General features: G+C 43.9%; 1 protein-coding gene across 1 annotated transcript; it reads left to right on the forward strand.

Annotated features, from left to right (window-relative positions):
• Positions 1-515: 515 nt before the first annotated feature.
• On the forward strand, positions 516-18,488 carry LOC311108728 (apolipoprotein B-100-like). The gene is made up of 26 exons (XM_084151463.1): positions 516-635; positions 948-992; positions 1,969-2,081; positions 2,217-2,362; positions 2,607-2,754; positions 3,206-3,358; positions 3,885-4,009; positions 4,141-4,226; positions 4,390-4,840; positions 4,965-5,082; positions 5,203-5,349; positions 5,619-5,860; positions 5,988-6,210; positions 6,330-6,503; positions 6,624-6,827; positions 7,032-7,199; positions 7,465-7,670; positions 7,783-7,965; positions 8,077-8,207; positions 8,324-8,525; positions 8,646-8,818; positions 8,961-9,136; positions 11,449-11,564; positions 11,693-12,066; positions 12,328-17,039; positions 17,169-18,488. The coding sequence occupies exons 1-26, from the start codon at positions 581-583 to the stop codon at positions 18,246-18,248; spliced, it is 9,951 nt and encodes a 3,316-aa protein (XP_084007589.1). The 5' UTR covers positions 516-580; the 3' UTR covers positions 18,249-18,488.
• The last annotated feature ends 974 nt before the right edge of the window (positions 18,489-19,462 follow it).

A 19,462-nucleotide genomic window follows, 5' to 3' on the forward strand; every position in this document is an offset into this window, starting at 1 on the left:
AGAGAGTCAGATAAGCAGTCAATGAAGTCAAGCTATTCGTGTTAGTAGGCATGTTCTGAGTGTGTAATAAAGACTTGCAGGCCACCAATCTCTCATGTGACCACAATCATCAATACAACACAAATATCAGTACAGGTGTACAGTAAATCCCATGTAACAATGATAAATAATTCACTACAGTACTTGAACACCAGTGGCAACATTTCAAAAAAATACACAACAAGTTTATTTTACAACCCCTTACTTTAATCACTTGTTTCTAAAGCATGAAAAACCTCAGTTTGTAAAAACAAAAGTTAAATCATAATAATAAAAAAGCTAATCTAATACAATCAGAGAGTCCAATCAAGTCCAGTGCTGACAAGTCTTGGGAGTGTTTGTGAAATGAATTAGGCCTACCTTTGCCCTGCCACAAGGACGGTCTGAACTCTGGAACCAGGGCGGCACTCAGGCAGTAGTGGATTTCTGAAAGAGGGCTGTGAGAACTATAAAAGCCTCGAGCCAAAGCAGAGGAATCAGTCTTCACTGAAAGCAAGGACTCTTCTATCCCAAAGGCTTACAGAGCTTCTTCCAACCCATCATGGGGGATACTAAGCTCTGCCTTTTGCTGCTGCTAGGCACCTATGCTTTGGCCCGTAAGTACAGCGCAATTTACACATTGTTTTTGAGGTCCATTTTTAATACATGCTTTTCATTCGTTTTGGTAGTTTTGTGCTACAAGCATCCAGTTGTGTTGAAATAGGTCTACATTTAACAAGAGACAATGTAACTAATTCTGGGTAGCTTACTTATACTTTTTTAAATTGTCATTGACATATAGGCCTATAATGAAAATATGCAGATACTCTGAATACATTTTACAGACAGACAATAGCTGTAATGGATGATATTCTGTGCACTGGTATTTCATAACTTCCTAATCCTTTTTTCATTTTCATTATTCACAGAGCAAGATATTGGGAATTCCGAGGGACAATCTCCAACTTGTCTCTGTAAGTTAGTTTTTTCTTTATTTAAATGTTAGATGAAGGTATTCTTCCAGTAGATAATGGTCTCTAGGGAAAACGGGTTTTCAACTAGTTAGCTTCAAAACTAAAAGAGTTGCAAAATGTCAACGAGAAGAGAGGAGGATTCAGGGGATTTTGTTTTAGCTCAGGATTACAATGAAAATACGTATTCTTCCAGACTCCAGTCGAAAACCGTAGAGGAATAAGCAAATCTTTGTTATAATGTTTACTCCTTGTAGCCTACTCACAAGAACTCAAGGGATCATTGCTAAAATTCACCTAGGCCAACTGAACTTGCACTGGTCAGCTGAAATGTGTGACTTTGAACTCTTATGATGATATCACCGTTCAGTATCAGGTTGACTTTGCTAGCTAATATACTAAGCGAGTAGATTCGATACAACAATGATATGGATTTTTTGTGGATTAGGTTATACTTAATTTGCAAACATTTAAAAAGAGTGAATGGGACAGGACAAAACTTCTGCTTAGCTTTCTCTCTGGTAAAATTCTGATAATTCGCGCACACTAATTCAGCTGTCATCAGAACCCAAAACAGGATATCAAACAAAAAGGAGAGTGATTTTGTGAGAAGTTATCACTGCTTGTTATAACCATAGAGGAATAGGCAAATCTTTGTTACAACTCCTTGTAGCCTAGGACACACAACAACTATAGGGAACATTACTTCACCTAGGCCTACTCAATTTGCACTGGTCTCAGCCAGAAATGTGTGACTTTGAACTCTATGATGAGATCATCGATCAGTGTCATGTTGACTTGCCAGCATCCTTATACAAAAGTCAACACTATCCATTTTATCATGCGAAAGGTAGAGTCCAAAACTCCTTATCTCACTAGAGATTAGATGTCTTTCAACATAACATGTCCATATGTATTGCTCCCCTCTTGCTAATAAATTTAATTGCAACGTTAGTCATTTATGCCCCCTTATTTTTAGTGGCAAAGAGGTTCAAGAACTTCAGAAGATTTCTGTACCAGTACGAAGCAGAGACCCTTAATGGCGTAAATGGAGCTACCAACCTCAAGAATGGCCCTAAAGTCACCTGCAAGGTACGTGACAGGCAACTGAGCCCAGAGCCCTCCAGCAACTCTTCCGTGCTCTCACTCAACTTCCATTCCTCCCTTACAGAAGCGGACATTAAAGGGACAGTCCTCTGACCGATCATTTTCTCCTTCTTCTCACAGGTCGAAATCGATGTGCCCCAAACATGCAGTTTCATCCTGCGCACCACAGAGTGTGCCCTGAGCGAGGTCGTTGACGTCGACGCAGAAGGTTCCGCTGTGTTCGCGCCCGCTGCTGGTGCTGAGGCTTTCCAGACTGCCATGGCGAAGTACGTTATCACGTCACTTTTTTCCCACAGTGATTTATAGTACATTTTCTGTTGCTTGATAACCCTTGATGGCAGAATAAGAGTATACTTAGCACGCTCTGATGAAGGTTTGACGAACGAAAGCTCAGCGTTAATAAATAGAAAATTGTGCATTGATCCTGAATGTGCGGAGATACCTTTTCATTTCAAAATAAGAGTATACGAAATAAGTAGTTACTAAGATGATCACCCCTTTCTTGTCCAGGAACACCCTGAAGGTCATGGTTGAGGGACAGACAGGTGTGAAACTCTTCCCTGAGGAGGATGAGACCACCACCATCTTAAACATCAAGAGGGGAATTGTCTCTGCCCTTATCGTGCCTGCTTTGGAGGAAGAGAAAAACAAGGACATGGTAACCATGGCAATTTCCTCACCTGCAAGCTCACAGCCAATTAGTCAGTGACGTGACATAACAGTCATCAGGTCCATAGAGGTCTGGGTCATCGAGGCAATTTGATTTTGTTTGTGATGTATCAAGATACAAATGGCATAATAAAGAGATAAGATGCCCCTATCTATGGTGGTAAATACCAAACAACCAGTTGTTAGAATGACTACCTAGAATGAACGCACCGTAGATAAAGCTGCAGGTCAAAGTCCTTGATAGCTTACTCTCAAAACTGTGTGTCTCCATCTGTGGTCTATCTATCTTATTGAATCTAGATCTATAATCTGTAGATATCCTTCTTGGTACCAGACATGTGACATAGAATCACAGATACCAAAGTATATTGTGTTAACCTAATAATCGAAATGGATGTGTGTTCATCATTCACTCTAACAAAAACTCTCTCAACATTCAGGCCACCCTTCATGGAGTCTGTGGCACCAACTTTGCTGTCAATGCCAGGGAAGACATCGCCACTGACGTCACCGTCACCAGGGACCTGTCCAAATGCGATAGCTTCGTTGCCCAGAGGGACCACACCAGCCCCCTGGCTATCATCTCTGGGATGGTAAGAAGGGGGGGGAATTGTAAAAATAAATGGTGATCATTTACAAAAAAACAATTGGTCATTCTTCGATTAAGCATTACATTTGAATAGAATATAATTGTTTTATTCATTTACACCAGAGATCATCAACTAGATTCAGCTGCGGGCCAATTTTTTCTTGAGCGGATGGTCAGGGGGCCCAAACATAATTACAAATAATTTGTAGACTGCAAATTGGCCACAAGAAGCTCAAACAGATATAATATTTGACTAAAACCATTGCTTACATTTGTATACGATAATAATCATTCCTTACATTTATATACAAACATTGGAACAGAGTTCCCAAATTAAAATCACTCGGGGTGATTTGCTGGTGTTTTTAGTCTTTTAAGTCCAACAATTAAAAAATATATAACTAACTTTTATTTTGTTACTTGGGGGGGATAAATTAAATCACGGCAGTTGGGGAACCCTGATTTACACCATAAACCCATCATGATTATTGTTCCTGACAAAGCGTTTGATTGTGCTTCCCTGTCAACAGCAATACCCACTGTCCAAGCTGATCAGCAGCACCCAGACTTGCAACTACAAGTTTGACAACCAGAAGAAGCACATGACTGCTGGATCCTGCACTGAGAAGCACATCTTCCTGCCTTTCTCCCACCAGTAAATCCAGACAACTTCAAAATCTGTTTAATCCTATGAATAGAATACTGAGTCTTCAATGACGTTAGCCCAGATTTGATCCTGGCCAGTTTAACATTCGTCACGTTCTTCCATCCTCTTCCTAAATGCAGGACTGAGTATGGAGTGTCAACACTGGTCAAACAGACTTTGACTCTCCTGGAGACTAGCAAGATCAACGAAAGAGTTTTCAACCACAGTAAGAATTTCATTTTTCTGTTCCTTTTACTTTTCAACCTTTTGAAAAAAAAACAGGACAAAAATCTGCTTTTACCAAACTGATAAACAGAATGTGTACTGTACCAGGCGGCCTTTACAGAATTACCTTGAAAACGAAATATGTTCTATCTTACTCTCTAAAGATGAGGCCAACCTCAAGGGTCTACCCATGGAGGCTGCTGAGGACAAAGCTGCTGTCCAGACAGCAGATGTCGCTCTTGCCACCCTGAGGGAACTGAGCATCCTGTCCAAGACCAACCAGGGCCACCAGCGCGCCAGCACCTTCCAGAGACTCGTGGCTGAGCTCCGTGGACTGAAGGGTGAGACTATGAGCCCCGCCGTCCCTGAGATGGTGTCGGTATCGGACGCCCTGACCTGGCAGGCCCTGGCCCAGTGCGGTACCCCTGAGTGTAGCAGCGCCATGCTCCAGCATCTCAGGACCTTCGAGCCTGAAGCTATGGAGGTCGACGCCGCCGTCTATGCCCTGGGACTCCTGCCCAACCCCTCCCGCCTCCTTGTCAAAGACATGCTCAGCATGGCTCAGTACAAACAGAGCAAGCCCATCATGTTTGCTTTAGGCAACGTCGTCAGAAAGTAAGTCCAAAATGTATGCTCTACTTGGTTATTGACTGACAGACAATGACTGACGTTTTCAGTTTAGTTTAATAAACATTGTGGTCCAAATGTTCATTGCCACCCTCTTGCTTTGTGCTACTAGGCTCTACCAGGCTGAGGGCAAAGTCACCCCAGAGATCGCTGCTGTGTCGGAGTTCCTTGCCTCCCTTTTGGGTGCTGATTGTGCTGGAGAAAAGGAGCTGACTTTCCTGACCCTGAGGGTATGTTGTCACCTGTTGCTCAACCAATCAGCTTCTTCTTCCCACCTAATCACATGACATGGAAAGCTTGACTTCATTGACTGCTTATCTGACTCTCTCTTTATTTGTAATGGCGTCCAGATTATTGGCAACATAGGAGAAGCCATGGAGGCCGCTGACGCCACAGTGAAGACCACCCTGCTGAAGTGCATGAGACAGCCCACCACAACCCTGCAGGTCCAGCTTGCTGCCATCCAGGCCTTCAGACGCATGTCTGTGACTGATGAGGTAAACTATATGCAAACTCCAAAATGAACTTGAAGAACAAAAACCTGGGCCTGTACTCAAAAAGTCAGAGTAGGAGTAATGATCTAGGATCAGGTCCCCCCTATCAATATAATGTTTTTCATTATGATCTAAAAAGACAAGCTGATCCTATATCAGCACTCCTACTCTGAGACTTTGTGAATAAGGGCCCTGCACTGCTATGCTGTGGCACACAATCTCCTTTCAAGAATACCTTGACTAATTAGCTGCCATTTTGTTTTCCTTTCCAGGTGCGCTCTAACCTCCAGAGGGTGAGCTCATATGCTAAGGGTGCCGTGCAGAAGAGACTGGCAGCCTACCTGATTCTGATGAGGACACCTGAGGCAAGTGACCTGGAGCTGGTGAAGAAAATACTGAAGGCGTCGATGCAGGAGCAGAAACCAGACGTCCAGGAGCAGAATGCGCAGGTCAAGGCCTTCGTGACCTCTCACATCTACAACATCATCCACTCCAATGACCCAGAGACCATAAAGTATGTATAAATATAATCTGAAACAGACTTCGTCATAATATTATACAAAAAGTAAAGTATCTAGTATTAGTACTGTTCCTTAATATTCCATAATCCTAATCTCCATATTCTTTACTTTTCTACTCAGGCTGGGCGAAAAGATCCTTGATGTCCTTGCTGACCCTACCATTGCAACCACTCATGGTGACTACACTACTATGTCTCGCAACTACAAGATGGATGCTGCCATGAACAACATAAAGACCAGCATGCAAGGAAATATGATCTTTGATCCCACCAGCCAACTGCCCAAGGAGATCATGCTTGAGACTACCCTAAAGGCTTTCGGCTATAACATGGACATGTGGGAGGTATGTAATAACAGAAATATGTTTTTATGTCTAGTAATCCATAATAACAGGTTTGTAGTGTGATTTTGTTATATCCAATCTGCATTGCATCGACCATTCATTGTTTTGTTTTTCTATAGATTGGCATGGAGGGAAAAGAGTTTGAGCCAACCGTTGAGGCTCTGTTCGGAAAGAATGGGTTCTTCCCCGACACCATATCCAAGGCTATGTACTGGGCTGGAGACAAGATGCCAGACAAGGTGAACGAGGTTCTGAAGAACTTCGCTGCCCCCTTGAAGAATGAGAAAACGAAGGTGCTTACCACACATCTTGTTAAAAAAAAAGTTATTACATTCAGTTTGCATTATTTGATCATTAACTGTGTGTAAATGTTACTATTACCATTGTTAACTCTTTTCAAATATTTTCTTCAGGTCCCAGAGAACATCATGAGGGAGATTATCCGCAACTTCAACAAGCTGGCGAAGGACCTGCAGGCTCAGGAGTCCCCTGAAGCCATGGCCTATCTGAGGATCATGGGAACTGAGCTTGGATACATCAAGGGCAGCGAGCTGAAGGGCATCGCCCAATACGCAGCCATGTACGCTGAGATCCTCCTCAAGGACATACCCACAAAGGTAATTCACATGTATACATCTATGTGTACCTCCAAGTGTGAAGAGCCCTCTTGTTTTATTTCCTGCTAAGAACAATTTAATGTTTACAACATTTATCAAGAATGCATGACTTTTAAGTTGCTTTGGATAACAGCATCTGCTAAATGGTATATATTATATTTATTTATTATTATGGCATTGATTTAATTTTTTTCCTGGGTTTAGTTCATGCAGAAGATGGTGGCAGGCACTGACAATGAAGTGTTCGTCCATTACATCTTCATGGACAACAAGTTCTCCCTGTCAACTGCCTCTGGCTTTCCTCTGAAGTTCTCTCTGTCTGGTACCTTTGCTCCTGGAGCTAAGGGAGGCCTCCGCTTTCACCGCAACATGGTAAATATCCCACTCTCTGTTCTCTTCTATCTTACTGCGCTCAAACAACATTCTTTCACAATATTCTAATTATGAAAACTAAGTATGAAACAGTAGATTTCATATTATTAATACATTTGTATCGAATTGTTTGTAAAAAATGTTAAACATTCTCAAGCATTTATAACATTTGTAATAATAATATATGAAACATTTATAATATATGAAGGCATTTATACATATAACAGAGTTTTCTAATGTGCCTCTCACTGCTATTTTTTAACAGCAGGAAGTGTCCTTCATGCCCTCTGTGGGAGTGGAGTTTGTGACCCAGATGGGAGTACACATCCCAGAGTTTACCAGCTCCGCTGTGGAGATGCACACCAACATGTACCACGAAAGCGCAGTCAACGCCAAGATCACCATGGACCAGAACCAGATCAAGCTGAGTATCCCTGCTCCTCAGGGCTCAACCCAGCTCTTCAGAGTCAGGTAAAAAAAATAAAAATACTGTCCTATGTACATCAAAAACAATTGAGTAAATGTATCAAAAGTCACATAATTTGTTATTTCTTTTTGTTATTTTGCACCTCTTCAACAACAGCAACAGAATGCTGACAGTGACCTCTGGTCAGGCTACTCTGATCCCCCCCATGGATGAGGGCAGGACCAACGTCGTGAACTGCAGCCCTCTCTTCTCTGGAGTGAAGTACTGCACCACCGTCCGTTACAACATCGCTGGTGACAACGCTGCCGCTCCCTATTTCCCTCTCAACGGAGAGACTAAGTAAGGACAACATTTGAGGGAGTTTGGATGTGTTTATAGAAGGAAATTGCTAATGCACCATATTTGAAGATCAAACTAGCATCATACTGAACAACAGTCTCTCTGTCCTAGGTTTGCTCTTGATATCCAGCCCACTGGCGAGGTCTCTGAGTACACCGCCACCTTCGCCTATGACCTCCTCAGCGAGGGCAAGGAGGGACGCCAGAAGGTTGACACCATGAGGATGACACTGAGAGCAGAGGGTAGGAACATCTCTGTCCAAGCACTACATTTCCCATGGTTCATACTGTTTGGTATGAATCAGCTTTATGAATCAGTGGTTTAAATCAACTCACTCTCTGCCTCCTTGTTTACCTAGGTGCTAAACCCACTGAGGCCACCGCCACCATGAAGTACAACAGGAACAGGAACGTCCTGACCACCAACGTCCAGATCCCCGACTATGATGTGGAGGCTGGAATCAGGATTGGTCTTACCGACAGCAGAGCCAATGGAAAGTCTATCACCATCGACATCACCAACAAGAACATCCCTCAGCTGTCTCTAATTGGCCGCGCCAAGTAAGTAAACGCAAAAGCCCTCCCCATTAGCCACATTCATTTGTCTGTGTCTTCATAGATCAGCACATGTTGGAAATTAATTGAATCACTAAGAGATTCTGATGGTTTTCTTTCCTCCAGGCTTGAGGCCATGACCGACAGTATGCTGCAGGTCCAGCTGGTTGTCCCTGCCCTCAAGACTGACGCAGCTATCACTGCCACTATGAAGAGTGCAGAGGAACTCACCCTGGAGCTCAGGAGCGACATCAAGCTCCCCAAGACCACCTCCATTCAGGGAGTCATCTTCAAATACAGTATGCTAATTCTACAAATTCATAACACACCATTGTGTAGGGAGGAGGTTGATCTTTATGTGGTATGTTTATTTGACTTGTATGCAATGGACATAATGTTCAAAGTTATATGTACTAATAATACAACATGTTTTCCTTTTAGATGAGAACAAGGTTGAGGTTCAGCTGGTGTCCGACATGGGCTCTGAGATCCAGAAGCTCATCCCTCATACCGAAGCCCTCCAGGCATGGCTGAAGCAGCTCTCTGAGGACATCCTGGACAAGCAGGTGGTCAACACCGACATGAAACTGCGTCACATCTTCACCAAGTCTCTTGAGGTAAGACAACACCCAAATACTTTTCGTACAGTCTCCTCAATTCTTTCCATGTTTTATTCTTCCATATTACCATGTTGAGAAATAAGGTGATGAAAGAAATCAGACAGGCCAAGGCAAACTTTTTTATTAACATAATTGGTGAAGCAAAGGGAAATTCTAAACTGATCTGGGAGAATCTAAAAAAGTTAACAGGGAAAGACCATAGTAACACTGCAAAAAGACTAGAAATCATGGTGAATAACAATCTAACACAGGATGCAGTCGAAATAGCAATAGCCTTCAATTCCTACTTTATTGACTCTGTCAGGGTACTGACACAGAACCCCTCCACTGGTTTCTTGGGCTCAGTGCTAGTAAATGATGCTCAACCTGTCTTCATCATAAGGGAGGTTTCTGAGTCAAAGGTAGACAAGGTGATTAGCTCACTAAAGAACTCTAAAGCCAAAGATGTGTTTGGGATGGACTCTACCTTTCTTAAAAACTACAAAGAGTCACTCATTGGCCCCATTACTAAGGTCACCAACACATCTATTGGTCTCGGGGTGTTTCCAAGGGTATGGAAGTCGGCCATAATAACGGCCATCTTTAAATCTGGCGACCCTGCTGACGTGAGTAACTACAGGCCCATTAGTATACTACCTGTGGTGTCAAAGGTTGTTGAAAAGTGTGTAGCAGAACAACTGATTGCCCACCTCAACAACAGCCCCTTCACATTACATTCCATGCAGTTTAGCTTCAGAGCGAAACACTCCACAGAAATGGCCAACTGCTTTTTTCTGGAAAATGTGAAGTCCAAGATGGACAAAGGGGGCGTTGTTGGGGCTGTGTTTCTGGACCTAAGGAAGGCTTTTGATACTGTTAACCATGAGATTCTCATCACAAAATTGTCCAAGTTCAACTTTTCCCCCGATGCCTTGAGATGGATGAAATCATACCTTGAAGGCAGAACTCAGTGTGTCAGAGTGAGCAATGAGCTGTCGCCCACTCTTAGCTATGATGTGGGTGTGCCCCAAGGGTCAATACTGGGGCCCCTCCTGTTCAGCCTGTACATTAATGATCTGCCTTCTGTCTGTACTGGGTCTGAAGTTCAAATGTATGCAGATGATACAGTGATATATGTGCATGCAAAGAGCAAACAACAAGCTGCACAAGAACTCACTACTGTAATGGTCCAGGTTACAAAATGGCTCAGTGACTCGTGTTTGCATCTCAATGTGAAAAAAACTGTTTGCATGTTCTTCACAAAGAGGGCAACAGATGCTACTGAGCCAGAAGTCTATGTGTCAGGGGAGAAGCTCCAGGGGGTATCTGATTTTAAGTACCTTGGCATCATACTTGATTCCAACCTCTCTTTTAAAAAGCATGTGAAAAAGGTAATTCAAATAACCAAATTCAACCTAGCTAATTTCCGATTTATACGAAATTGTTTGACTACAGAGGTAGCAAAACTGTACTTCAAATCTATGATACTCCCCCACTTAACATACTGCTTGACTAGTTGGGCCCAAGCTTGCTGTACAACAGTAAGACCTATTCAGTCTGTCTACAAACAGGCTCTCAAAGTGCTTGATAGGAAGCCCAATAGCCATGATCACTGTCACATCCTTAGAAAGCATGAGCTCCTGAGTTGGGAAAATCTTGTGCAATACACCGATGCATGTCTTGTATTCAAGATCCTAAATGGCTTGGCTCCCCCTCCACTCAGTATTTTTGTTAAACAGAAAACCCAAACATATGGCAGCAGATCCACAAGGTCTGCCATGAGAGGTGACTGTGTAGTTCCCCTAAGGAAAAGCACCTTTAGTAAATCTGCTTTTTCTGTGAGAGCTTCCCATGTCTGGAATACACTGCCATCAGACACACACAACTGCACCACATATCACACTTTCACAAAATGCTTGAAGACATGGCTAAAGGTCAATCAGATTTGTGAACATGGTCCCTAGCTGTGTGTTGCCGCTTTCCATGTCTGTTGTCTGTAACTTGTGAGGTGTGGAAACACTTTGTTGCTTTTATGAATTTTGTTTTGCTGCTTTTTGTTCTATGTTGCTCGGTCTGTATGCTACGTCTTGTTTGTCCTATGTTGCTATGTCTGTATGCTATGTCTTGTTCTATGTTGTTATTGTCTATATTGTAATTGTTTTTAATAACCTGCCCAGGGACTGCGGTTGAAAATTAGCCGGCTGGCTAAAACCGGCACTTTTACTGAAACGTTGATTAATGTGCACTGTCCCTGTAAAAATAAATAAACTCAAACTCAAACTCAAACCAATGGTGGCAGATCAACACATAACAAAATTGTTTTTTAACAGGCCGGCAACAATTGGATGAACAAAATCACCTTTGATGTTCCCATGGTTAAGACACTGAAGGACAACATGCCAGAGCTGGCAATGCCCGCTATGCCCGAAAGACTGTTCCTGAAATCGTAAGTACATCTGAAAGCAGTAAACTATTTTGGGGTCTCTTTTTATAGAGCCTATTAATCTTCTATGTGATGTCAGTGTCCAAAAAAAGTAAATCCATAGACATCTCATTATTTCATTCCTTCAACAGTGAGGGCACATTCAAATACCAGTTCAACAAGGACCGTGTCACCATCACCATCCCCATGCCACTCGGAGGAAAGTCATCTGAGGAGCTGAGGATTCCTGCCATGCTGACCACCCCACATCTGTCTGTGCCCCAGGTCGGTCTGGAGCTTGCCTCCAAGGAGGTCAAGGTCCCCACCTTCTCCATCCCCAACGACTACGAGCTCACTGTGCCACTCTTTGGAATGGTTGAAGTGTCTGCTAAGGTGAACAGCAACTACTACAACTGGGAGGGAATGGTCTCCGGTGGCAACAACTCTGTGGAGTCCCCCAGCTACATTGCCAAGTTTAAGGTGGTGGCTGACAGTCCCATTGAACTCCTCGCTTTCACATCTGAAGGTAAACCTTTTCTCTCAACTTCTTTTTACCTTTTTGATGTTATAACCTTATCAAAAGCATATATAGTAGTTCATTGAACTTCCTAATCAGAAATGTTTAGTAGTTTTACAGATTGCCGTATTATCATGTTTGGAGGGGAGAAACATGTTACATTATAACTTCAAATTAGATCATACAATATAACTGACCTTGAGTCATTTTGACTGATTTACCTTGTGTATACTATAGTGACTTCATGTCCCTTGTTTTGTCTCATTACAGGAACAGCCTTCATCACTGACATGCCAGAAGACTCTCTGAATGCTATTTTGAATGGTTCCCTGAGCCACAAGCTCATTGACACCAGCTTTGAGGTAATGGAAACCGTCAGTATGTCAGACAAAGTGAGAGCCACAGGCAACCACAAGATTCAGGTCTTCAGCCCTCTGGGTCTGCAGACGTCCCTGGACATCACTTCCCAGGCCTCCCTGGCCTCTGACATGCTCATTGGAGATGCTAACATGGATGGAAGTGTAACCCTTGGATCAGTGACCGCCAGCACCACCTATTCCCAGTCTTTCTCTTTCGAACCCATGAAGAAAGAAGCCAGAGCAGAGTCCACACTTAGGGTGAACTCCCCAATCCTGGAGATTATCAACAAGCTCAAGGCCGGCTATGCTAATGAGCAGCTTCTGATTGAGTCCAACACCAACCTGAACAACGACCCCATTAAGCACACCACCAAGTTTAGCATCGGCTACAAGGAGGCCCAGCTGACCATCCAGTCCGACTCTGTGACCAAGGCTGAAGAGAAAATGATCCGCAGCCAAGTGGACTTCACTGCCTCCAGGGATGAAGCCATCATCAGGGTAGAGAACCAGGCTGATGATACCGAGAACCGTGCCTACTCTCTGCTCTCCGGAGCCCTGAACCCCACCAGTCTGGAGATCAATGCAGATGCTTCCGTCAACGTCCTCGGCAGCCGCGCCTCCCACAAGGCTGCTCTAACGCTGAGCCAGGAAGGTCTAGCAACAAGTGCCACCACCACCGCCCAAAGCAGCCCCATAACCTTTGAGAATGTCTTCAATGGTGGAGTCGATACCACCAGGGCCCATGTGTCCATCAACACCAAGGGAGCCTTTAAGGAGAACACCGCCGAGCTCAACTTGGAGGGGAAAGTGGCAAGCTCTGAGGTCTACCTAAACAGCATGTTCAAGGGAAATCTCTTCGATGCCAACACCATGAACAGAGTGAACCTGAAGGTGAACGAAGACGGTCTGGACCTCACCAACAAGCTGGTCGCTGAACTGTATCAGATGGAGACTGAGAACACACACACCCTGACTCTCACTCTCAAATCCCTGGCCCTCCGCTCTAAGACCGAGAACTTATTCAACAAGGAGAACACCTACAAGCACGACATCTCTGTCGACATTCAGCGCTCGGGCGTTGCTGTGAACGTGAAAAACGACCTCAAGATCACAGAGATTAACTTTGTCAATGAGGCCATGTTCAAGGTTGAGGATTACAAGATGGAACTGACCGGCAGCCTGAAGGGAGTCTCTTCCGAAGAGGCCAATTTCAAGCACACTTATGAGATCAGTTTTGCTGACATGACCACCACTGCTAAGTGCAACACCAATGGAAAATATGCACTCTCTCAGATGACACAAACCGCTGACCTCGAGATCGCTGGTCTGTCCACCAAGTTCAACAGTGTGGCTAGCATCAACTCTCAAACTATCCTGGGGACAGCACTGAACTTGGACAGCACTATCAACATTGTCGCTGAGCCATTCATGGTTGACATTTCTGCCCTATTCAACTCCAACGGAACTCCGAATATGTTCGGAATTCAGAACATTGAGCTGTTCAACCAGTTCCTGTTGAAGGCAGAGCCCCTAGCTTTCTCCCACTCCCACGAATGCAAGGCCTCCACCACCCTCCAGCTGGAAAATGGAGACTCTGTCAAGACCAACCTGGGCAACAAGATCACCAGTCGTCTGACTCCTCAGGAGCAGTATGCCTCAATGAAGATGACATCCAAACTGAATAACCATGAATTCAACCAAGAACTTAGTGCCTTGAACAATGCTGAAACGATGGGAATGGAGATGACAGGAGCTGTCTTCACCACCATCTTGAACAAGGCCAGTGAAAACCAGGAATATGCCATCTCTGGCTCCCTGAAGTACGAGAAGAATGTTGACAGCCATTTCATTCAGCTGCCATTCATTGAGCATCTCCCTGCAGTCATTGAACAAGTCAAAATTGCCACAATGATGACAATGGAGAACAGCAAAGGCCTGCTGCTGGATATTGACACCAAATACGAAATTAGAGCCAAGATCCAGGGGAAAGTGGGTGAACTGAAACAAGTTATTGAGAGCTTCGACATCAACCTGTTCATTCAGGACCTGAAGAACTTCATCAATTCCATTGAAAGCCACATTCCCACACTGATGGCCAAGATTCCCACTGAAGAAATCATTAATATCCTTAAGTCAATCAGGGACACTATTATGAGGTGGATCAAGAAAAATGACATCGCTGGCAAGATGAATGGTATTTACACCAAAATTGAAGAGATCCTGTCCAATTATGAGGTTGAAAAGATGGTTGAGAACATCATGGATGAGGTTGTCATAATCATGAAGTCCTACCAGCTCAGAGAACACATTCAGTCAGCAAGCAACGCTCTTAAGTCTATTGATATCCAAGCCCTGCTGAACAAAATCATGACACATGTGAATGAGTTTGTAAATGAACTGAATGCCTTTGACTTCAAGCAAATGGTAGACAACATGAATGTCTATTTCGATAGACTGACCGAGAAGATCAGGTCTTTCGATTATAACACATTCGCCGAGGAGCTGAAACAGAAAGTCATCGAACTGAGCAGGGTCCCCTGTTTCGGAAAACTCAACGGAGAGTTCAGAGTCACCTCACCTGACTACAGCATGAGCACCAATGCTGAGTTCCGGAATGCCACAACTACCAAAGTAACACCAGAGTTCTACATTATCCTCAAATCTCAGGCCACTTCTACCTCTGATCTGCTAGCCTATACCCTGGATGCCAAAGTTGATATTGCTGTGCCCAAGATGAGCCACCTGTCTCTCTCTGAGAACATCAAGATCATGCACACCACTTTCTCCATGGACCACCAGGGAACAGTTGCCTTCTACGGCACATCAGCCCAGGCTTCCTCCAAGACCAATGCCAAGGCCACTACTGAGCCCTACACTGCCGAGCTGGTTAGCAATGCCTTCTTCGACATGGAGAATGGAGTCTCTACCACACTGGAGACTACCTACAACCACAAGGTGAACCTGCCACTTCTCAACATCTTCAGCGAGGCTGCCATTACCCAGAAGGCAATTGCCCTCCTGGAAGCTGGCATTGTAACTCTGACTCTTACCAATGAGGGTAACGGTAAATCTGCCATCCAGGATTACTCAGATGAAGGAACCCACAAGTACGACATGCAGGTTGTCATGAACCTCAACACTGTCAAACTGACCTTCACTGGGGCAACCGACACCAACAACCTGAAAATAAAGCAGAATGTGAATGCTGAAGCCGTCATTTTCAGTCACATCCTCATTGAAGCCAACGCTGAGACCAAAACTCCCTTCATCAAGAGCAGTGTTGCTGAGTTGAAAGCAGAGGCTAAGGTGCAGAATCTGAAAATTGAGGTAACTGCCTCCTGCAACACAGAGCTGGTAGGCAAAGTTGAGGGAATTATTTCCAACTCAATCAACTTCATCGCTACACCCAATGAGTTTGTGTTTGACACCAAGAACAAGGAAAACACCAAAGTTGCACTTCCCTTCAAGCTGACTGGAAAGATTGATCTTCAGAATGACTTTGCCTTTACCCTCAACTCTAAAGTGCAGCAGGCTAGCTGGACTGGACTGGCACGATTCAACCAGTACAAATACTCACACTACTTCACAATGGACAACAGTGAGCAGGAAATCCACGTCTTCACCCAGATCAATGGAGAAGCGAACCTTGATGCGTTGAGGGAGCCCATCGCCATTCCCAAGAGAGCTGTAGAATTCATTGGTAGGACTGAGTTCTCTCTGTGGGAGGACACCGGTCTGAGTGTGCTCTTGACCACACCTCAGCAGACCTTTGACATGGACACCAAACTCACATACAAGAAGAACCCTGAGATGATCACCATTGACATTGACATGGAGCCAATCTTCAATGCCATCAACAAGCACACCAGGAGTCTGAACAAGAACATGATTGTTGGAAGGGACAAGGCTGTTGCCGTTCTCTCTACCTCATTTGACCAGGCAAAGGCAGAGTACGAGAAATACAACATTGAGCTACCCAAAACTCTCACTGTTCCAGCATACAAAGTTCCAGTGCTGAATATTGAAGTATCTGGTTTCACGATTCCCGTGCCCGACTTCAGTCTCATCACAATGCCTACTTTGCATGTTCCATCTGCTCTTAGCAAGCTGACCCTGCCAAAAATAACTCTGCCCAAAATGCAGAGCAACATCATGATCCCTGTCTTCGGTGACCTGACCTACGAGTTCTCCATGAAGACAGCTGTGCTGACAGTGAAGGCAAATGCTGGCGTCCTCAATCAGGATGATATCATTGTCCGATTTGACGCTTCCTCCACCTCTGAGTTTGATGCTCTGAAGGCCAAGATTGATGGTACCACCACCTTGAACAGGAACAATGGAGTGAAACTGGCCTCTATCCTGAATTTGGAAGCCATGTGTATTGAGGGCAGCCATGACAGCACCATCAGCCTCAATGGCGACGGTATGGATGCCTCAATCACAAATACAGCTAAGGTCAATGTCCCTACCCTCTGGACTCTGGAAGTCAACCAGGAGGTCTTTGGAAATGCGCAGGATGGCCTCATCATCTCTGTGTCCTCTCCAAATGCTGGACTCCTCGGACTCCAGCTGCAGGCCAATAAACCAGTCCAAGTGAAAGGAAGAATCTACGGCAGATACCCGGTAAGACTCATGTACATTTCAATGACTTCATAAGCACTGTTTGCAATGTGTTTATGACAGCCATGTAGAGCATGTAACAATGCTGTTTCACTCACCTATTTCTGTTTCTGTTTTCATTCTCTCATGCAGTCTGAACCCACCACTGATGTGGAGATCATGGGCCTGAAAATGTCTGTGATCAACTCTGAGAAGCTGAAAATTCAGACCACCTGGAATATGGAGGTTCCCACTGAGATGCTCCTGGTAGTGAAGGACAAGGTGCCTGAGATCATGTCAGCGGTTCGCATGGAGGATATCCTGTCTGCTCCCCAGAAGATGGCCAACAAACTTGAGGGTAGCATGGAGCAGATCACGGATCAGGGCAAGGTCATGTACAAGAGGGCTGCAGAAAACATTGCAGCTATGGACCTTACCGCCATCACCGACAAGCTCTCCGACAGTGTCATGTTCGTTCTCAGGCAGTACCAGAAGAACGTTCAGGTTTTGCTCGATGCTGCCATCAAGTTCCTGAGAGAGACCCAGTTCCAGATGCCTGGACTTGAGGGAAAGATGTCCGGTCTTGAGGCCTACCAGAAACTGAGTGGATTCTTCGCTGAATTTGTTGAGGAAGCTTTCAAGAAGGTTCCAGAATTCTTCGCCTCCCACGGTGCCGCTCTCCTCGAACAGATCAGAAACATAAAATTCACTCTTCCCGGCTCCAGCAACTTCATCAGCGGGAGAGAAATCCTAGATGACCTGATGGCCGCCATTGAGAAGATCCAGGAGCAGGTGATCATCATTGTGAAGAGAGTCGGAGATGTCCCTCTGGAGGATATTGTGAGCAGGCTGTCTGCATTCCTGCGCTTAACCGTGGAGAAATCCGAAGAGCTCATTGTCTCCCTGAAATCTCAGGATGCGGAGAAACTCACCATGTGGATGAGTGACGTCTACAGCGAAGCCATCAACTCCCGTGCCATGTCTGATATTACACAGCAGATCGAGGAAGCCAAGAGAATCATCAGAGAATATCGCGACCTCTTTGCTGAAATGTCCATTGAGCAGCTCAACGCTGACATCCAGTCCTGGATTGACTCCATGATTCAGAGCATTAATGCCATCCACACCAAGGTCATTGAGTTTCTTCAGGACATTACCAGAAATGCTGAGTCTTTTGTGACAGTGAGTGACAAACAGATGGACATTGAAATTCCTATTCCATTCATTGCTTGACATGTAAAACATATACACCCAATTCATTGGCTTTCAACTTGCAAATATAACTGTTATTCTCACATGTAGCCTATTCATATTATAATTAATTTCAATGTCTTTTTTGTAAGTTACTAATTTAGTTTATTATTCACAAGGAAAGACCGCAAACTTGACTAGTCTTATTTTGCTCCCAATGTGTCTTGTTCTTTTTTTAAACTTGAAAAGAAAAACATGAATAAAGACGATTTGGACCGCAAATGATGAGATAAATGTTTTCTATATCACTCCCCACCCATTCATAACCTTGCATCTATCTTGCTTGGCCTCTATCAATAACAGTAACAGAGCAAGCCTGTGTTGTCTTATCCTACATAGTAAATGGGTCCTTGGTGGGTCTCTCTGATTTTGGTCAAATACCTTATAAAACAAAGCTCTTTAATTAAATTAAATGTACTATGATAATACACTATTATGTAGTTCATGTACTTGATCTATTTATAAAAATAATTAGCTATGATACAACAACTATACATTTTACTCAAATGTTTTACTTCAACACAGTGCAATACTTCAGTAGCCCTCAAGGAGATGCTGTGGCAGCCAAAAACCTATTGAGTGTTTCCAATGTCTCTAGTCTGAGAGATAGGCCTAGTATTCATACACTAAATATGAGAAAGAAACTGAATTATTTCTTAATATGAGGGATTATACAGCCTGATACAAACTTGTTCAAAAGCCAGAACAATAAGGAATTTATAAAAATGTTTACAACACACTCTCTTAACTACCAAAACGTACAGTCGTGGTCAAAAGTTTTGAGAATGACACAAATATACATTTTCACAAAGTCTGCTGCCTCAGTTTTTATGATGGCAATTTGCATATACTCCAGAATGTTATGAAGAGTAATCAGATGAATTGCAATTAATTGCAAAGTCCCTCTTTGCCATGAAAATGAACTTAATCCCCAAAAAACATTTCCACTGCATTTCAGCCCTGCCACAAAAGGACCAGCTGACATCATGTCAGTGATTCTCTCGTTAACACAGGTGAGAGTGTTGACGAGGACAAGGCTGGAGATCACTCTGTCATGCTGATTGAGTTAGAATAACAGACTGGAAGCTTTAAAAGGAGGGTGGTGCTTGAAATCATTGTTCTTCAAATGTTAACCATGGTTACCTGCAAGGAAACACGTTACCTTCATCATTGCTTTACACAAAAAGGGCTTCACA

The sequence above is a fragment of the Coregonus lavaretus genome, assembly GCF_964263955.1.
Source record: "Coregonus lavaretus genome assembly, chromosome: 33".
In the NCBI taxonomy this organism is placed as follows: domain Eukaryota; kingdom Metazoa; phylum Chordata; class Actinopteri; order Salmoniformes; family Salmonidae; genus Coregonus; species Coregonus lavaretus.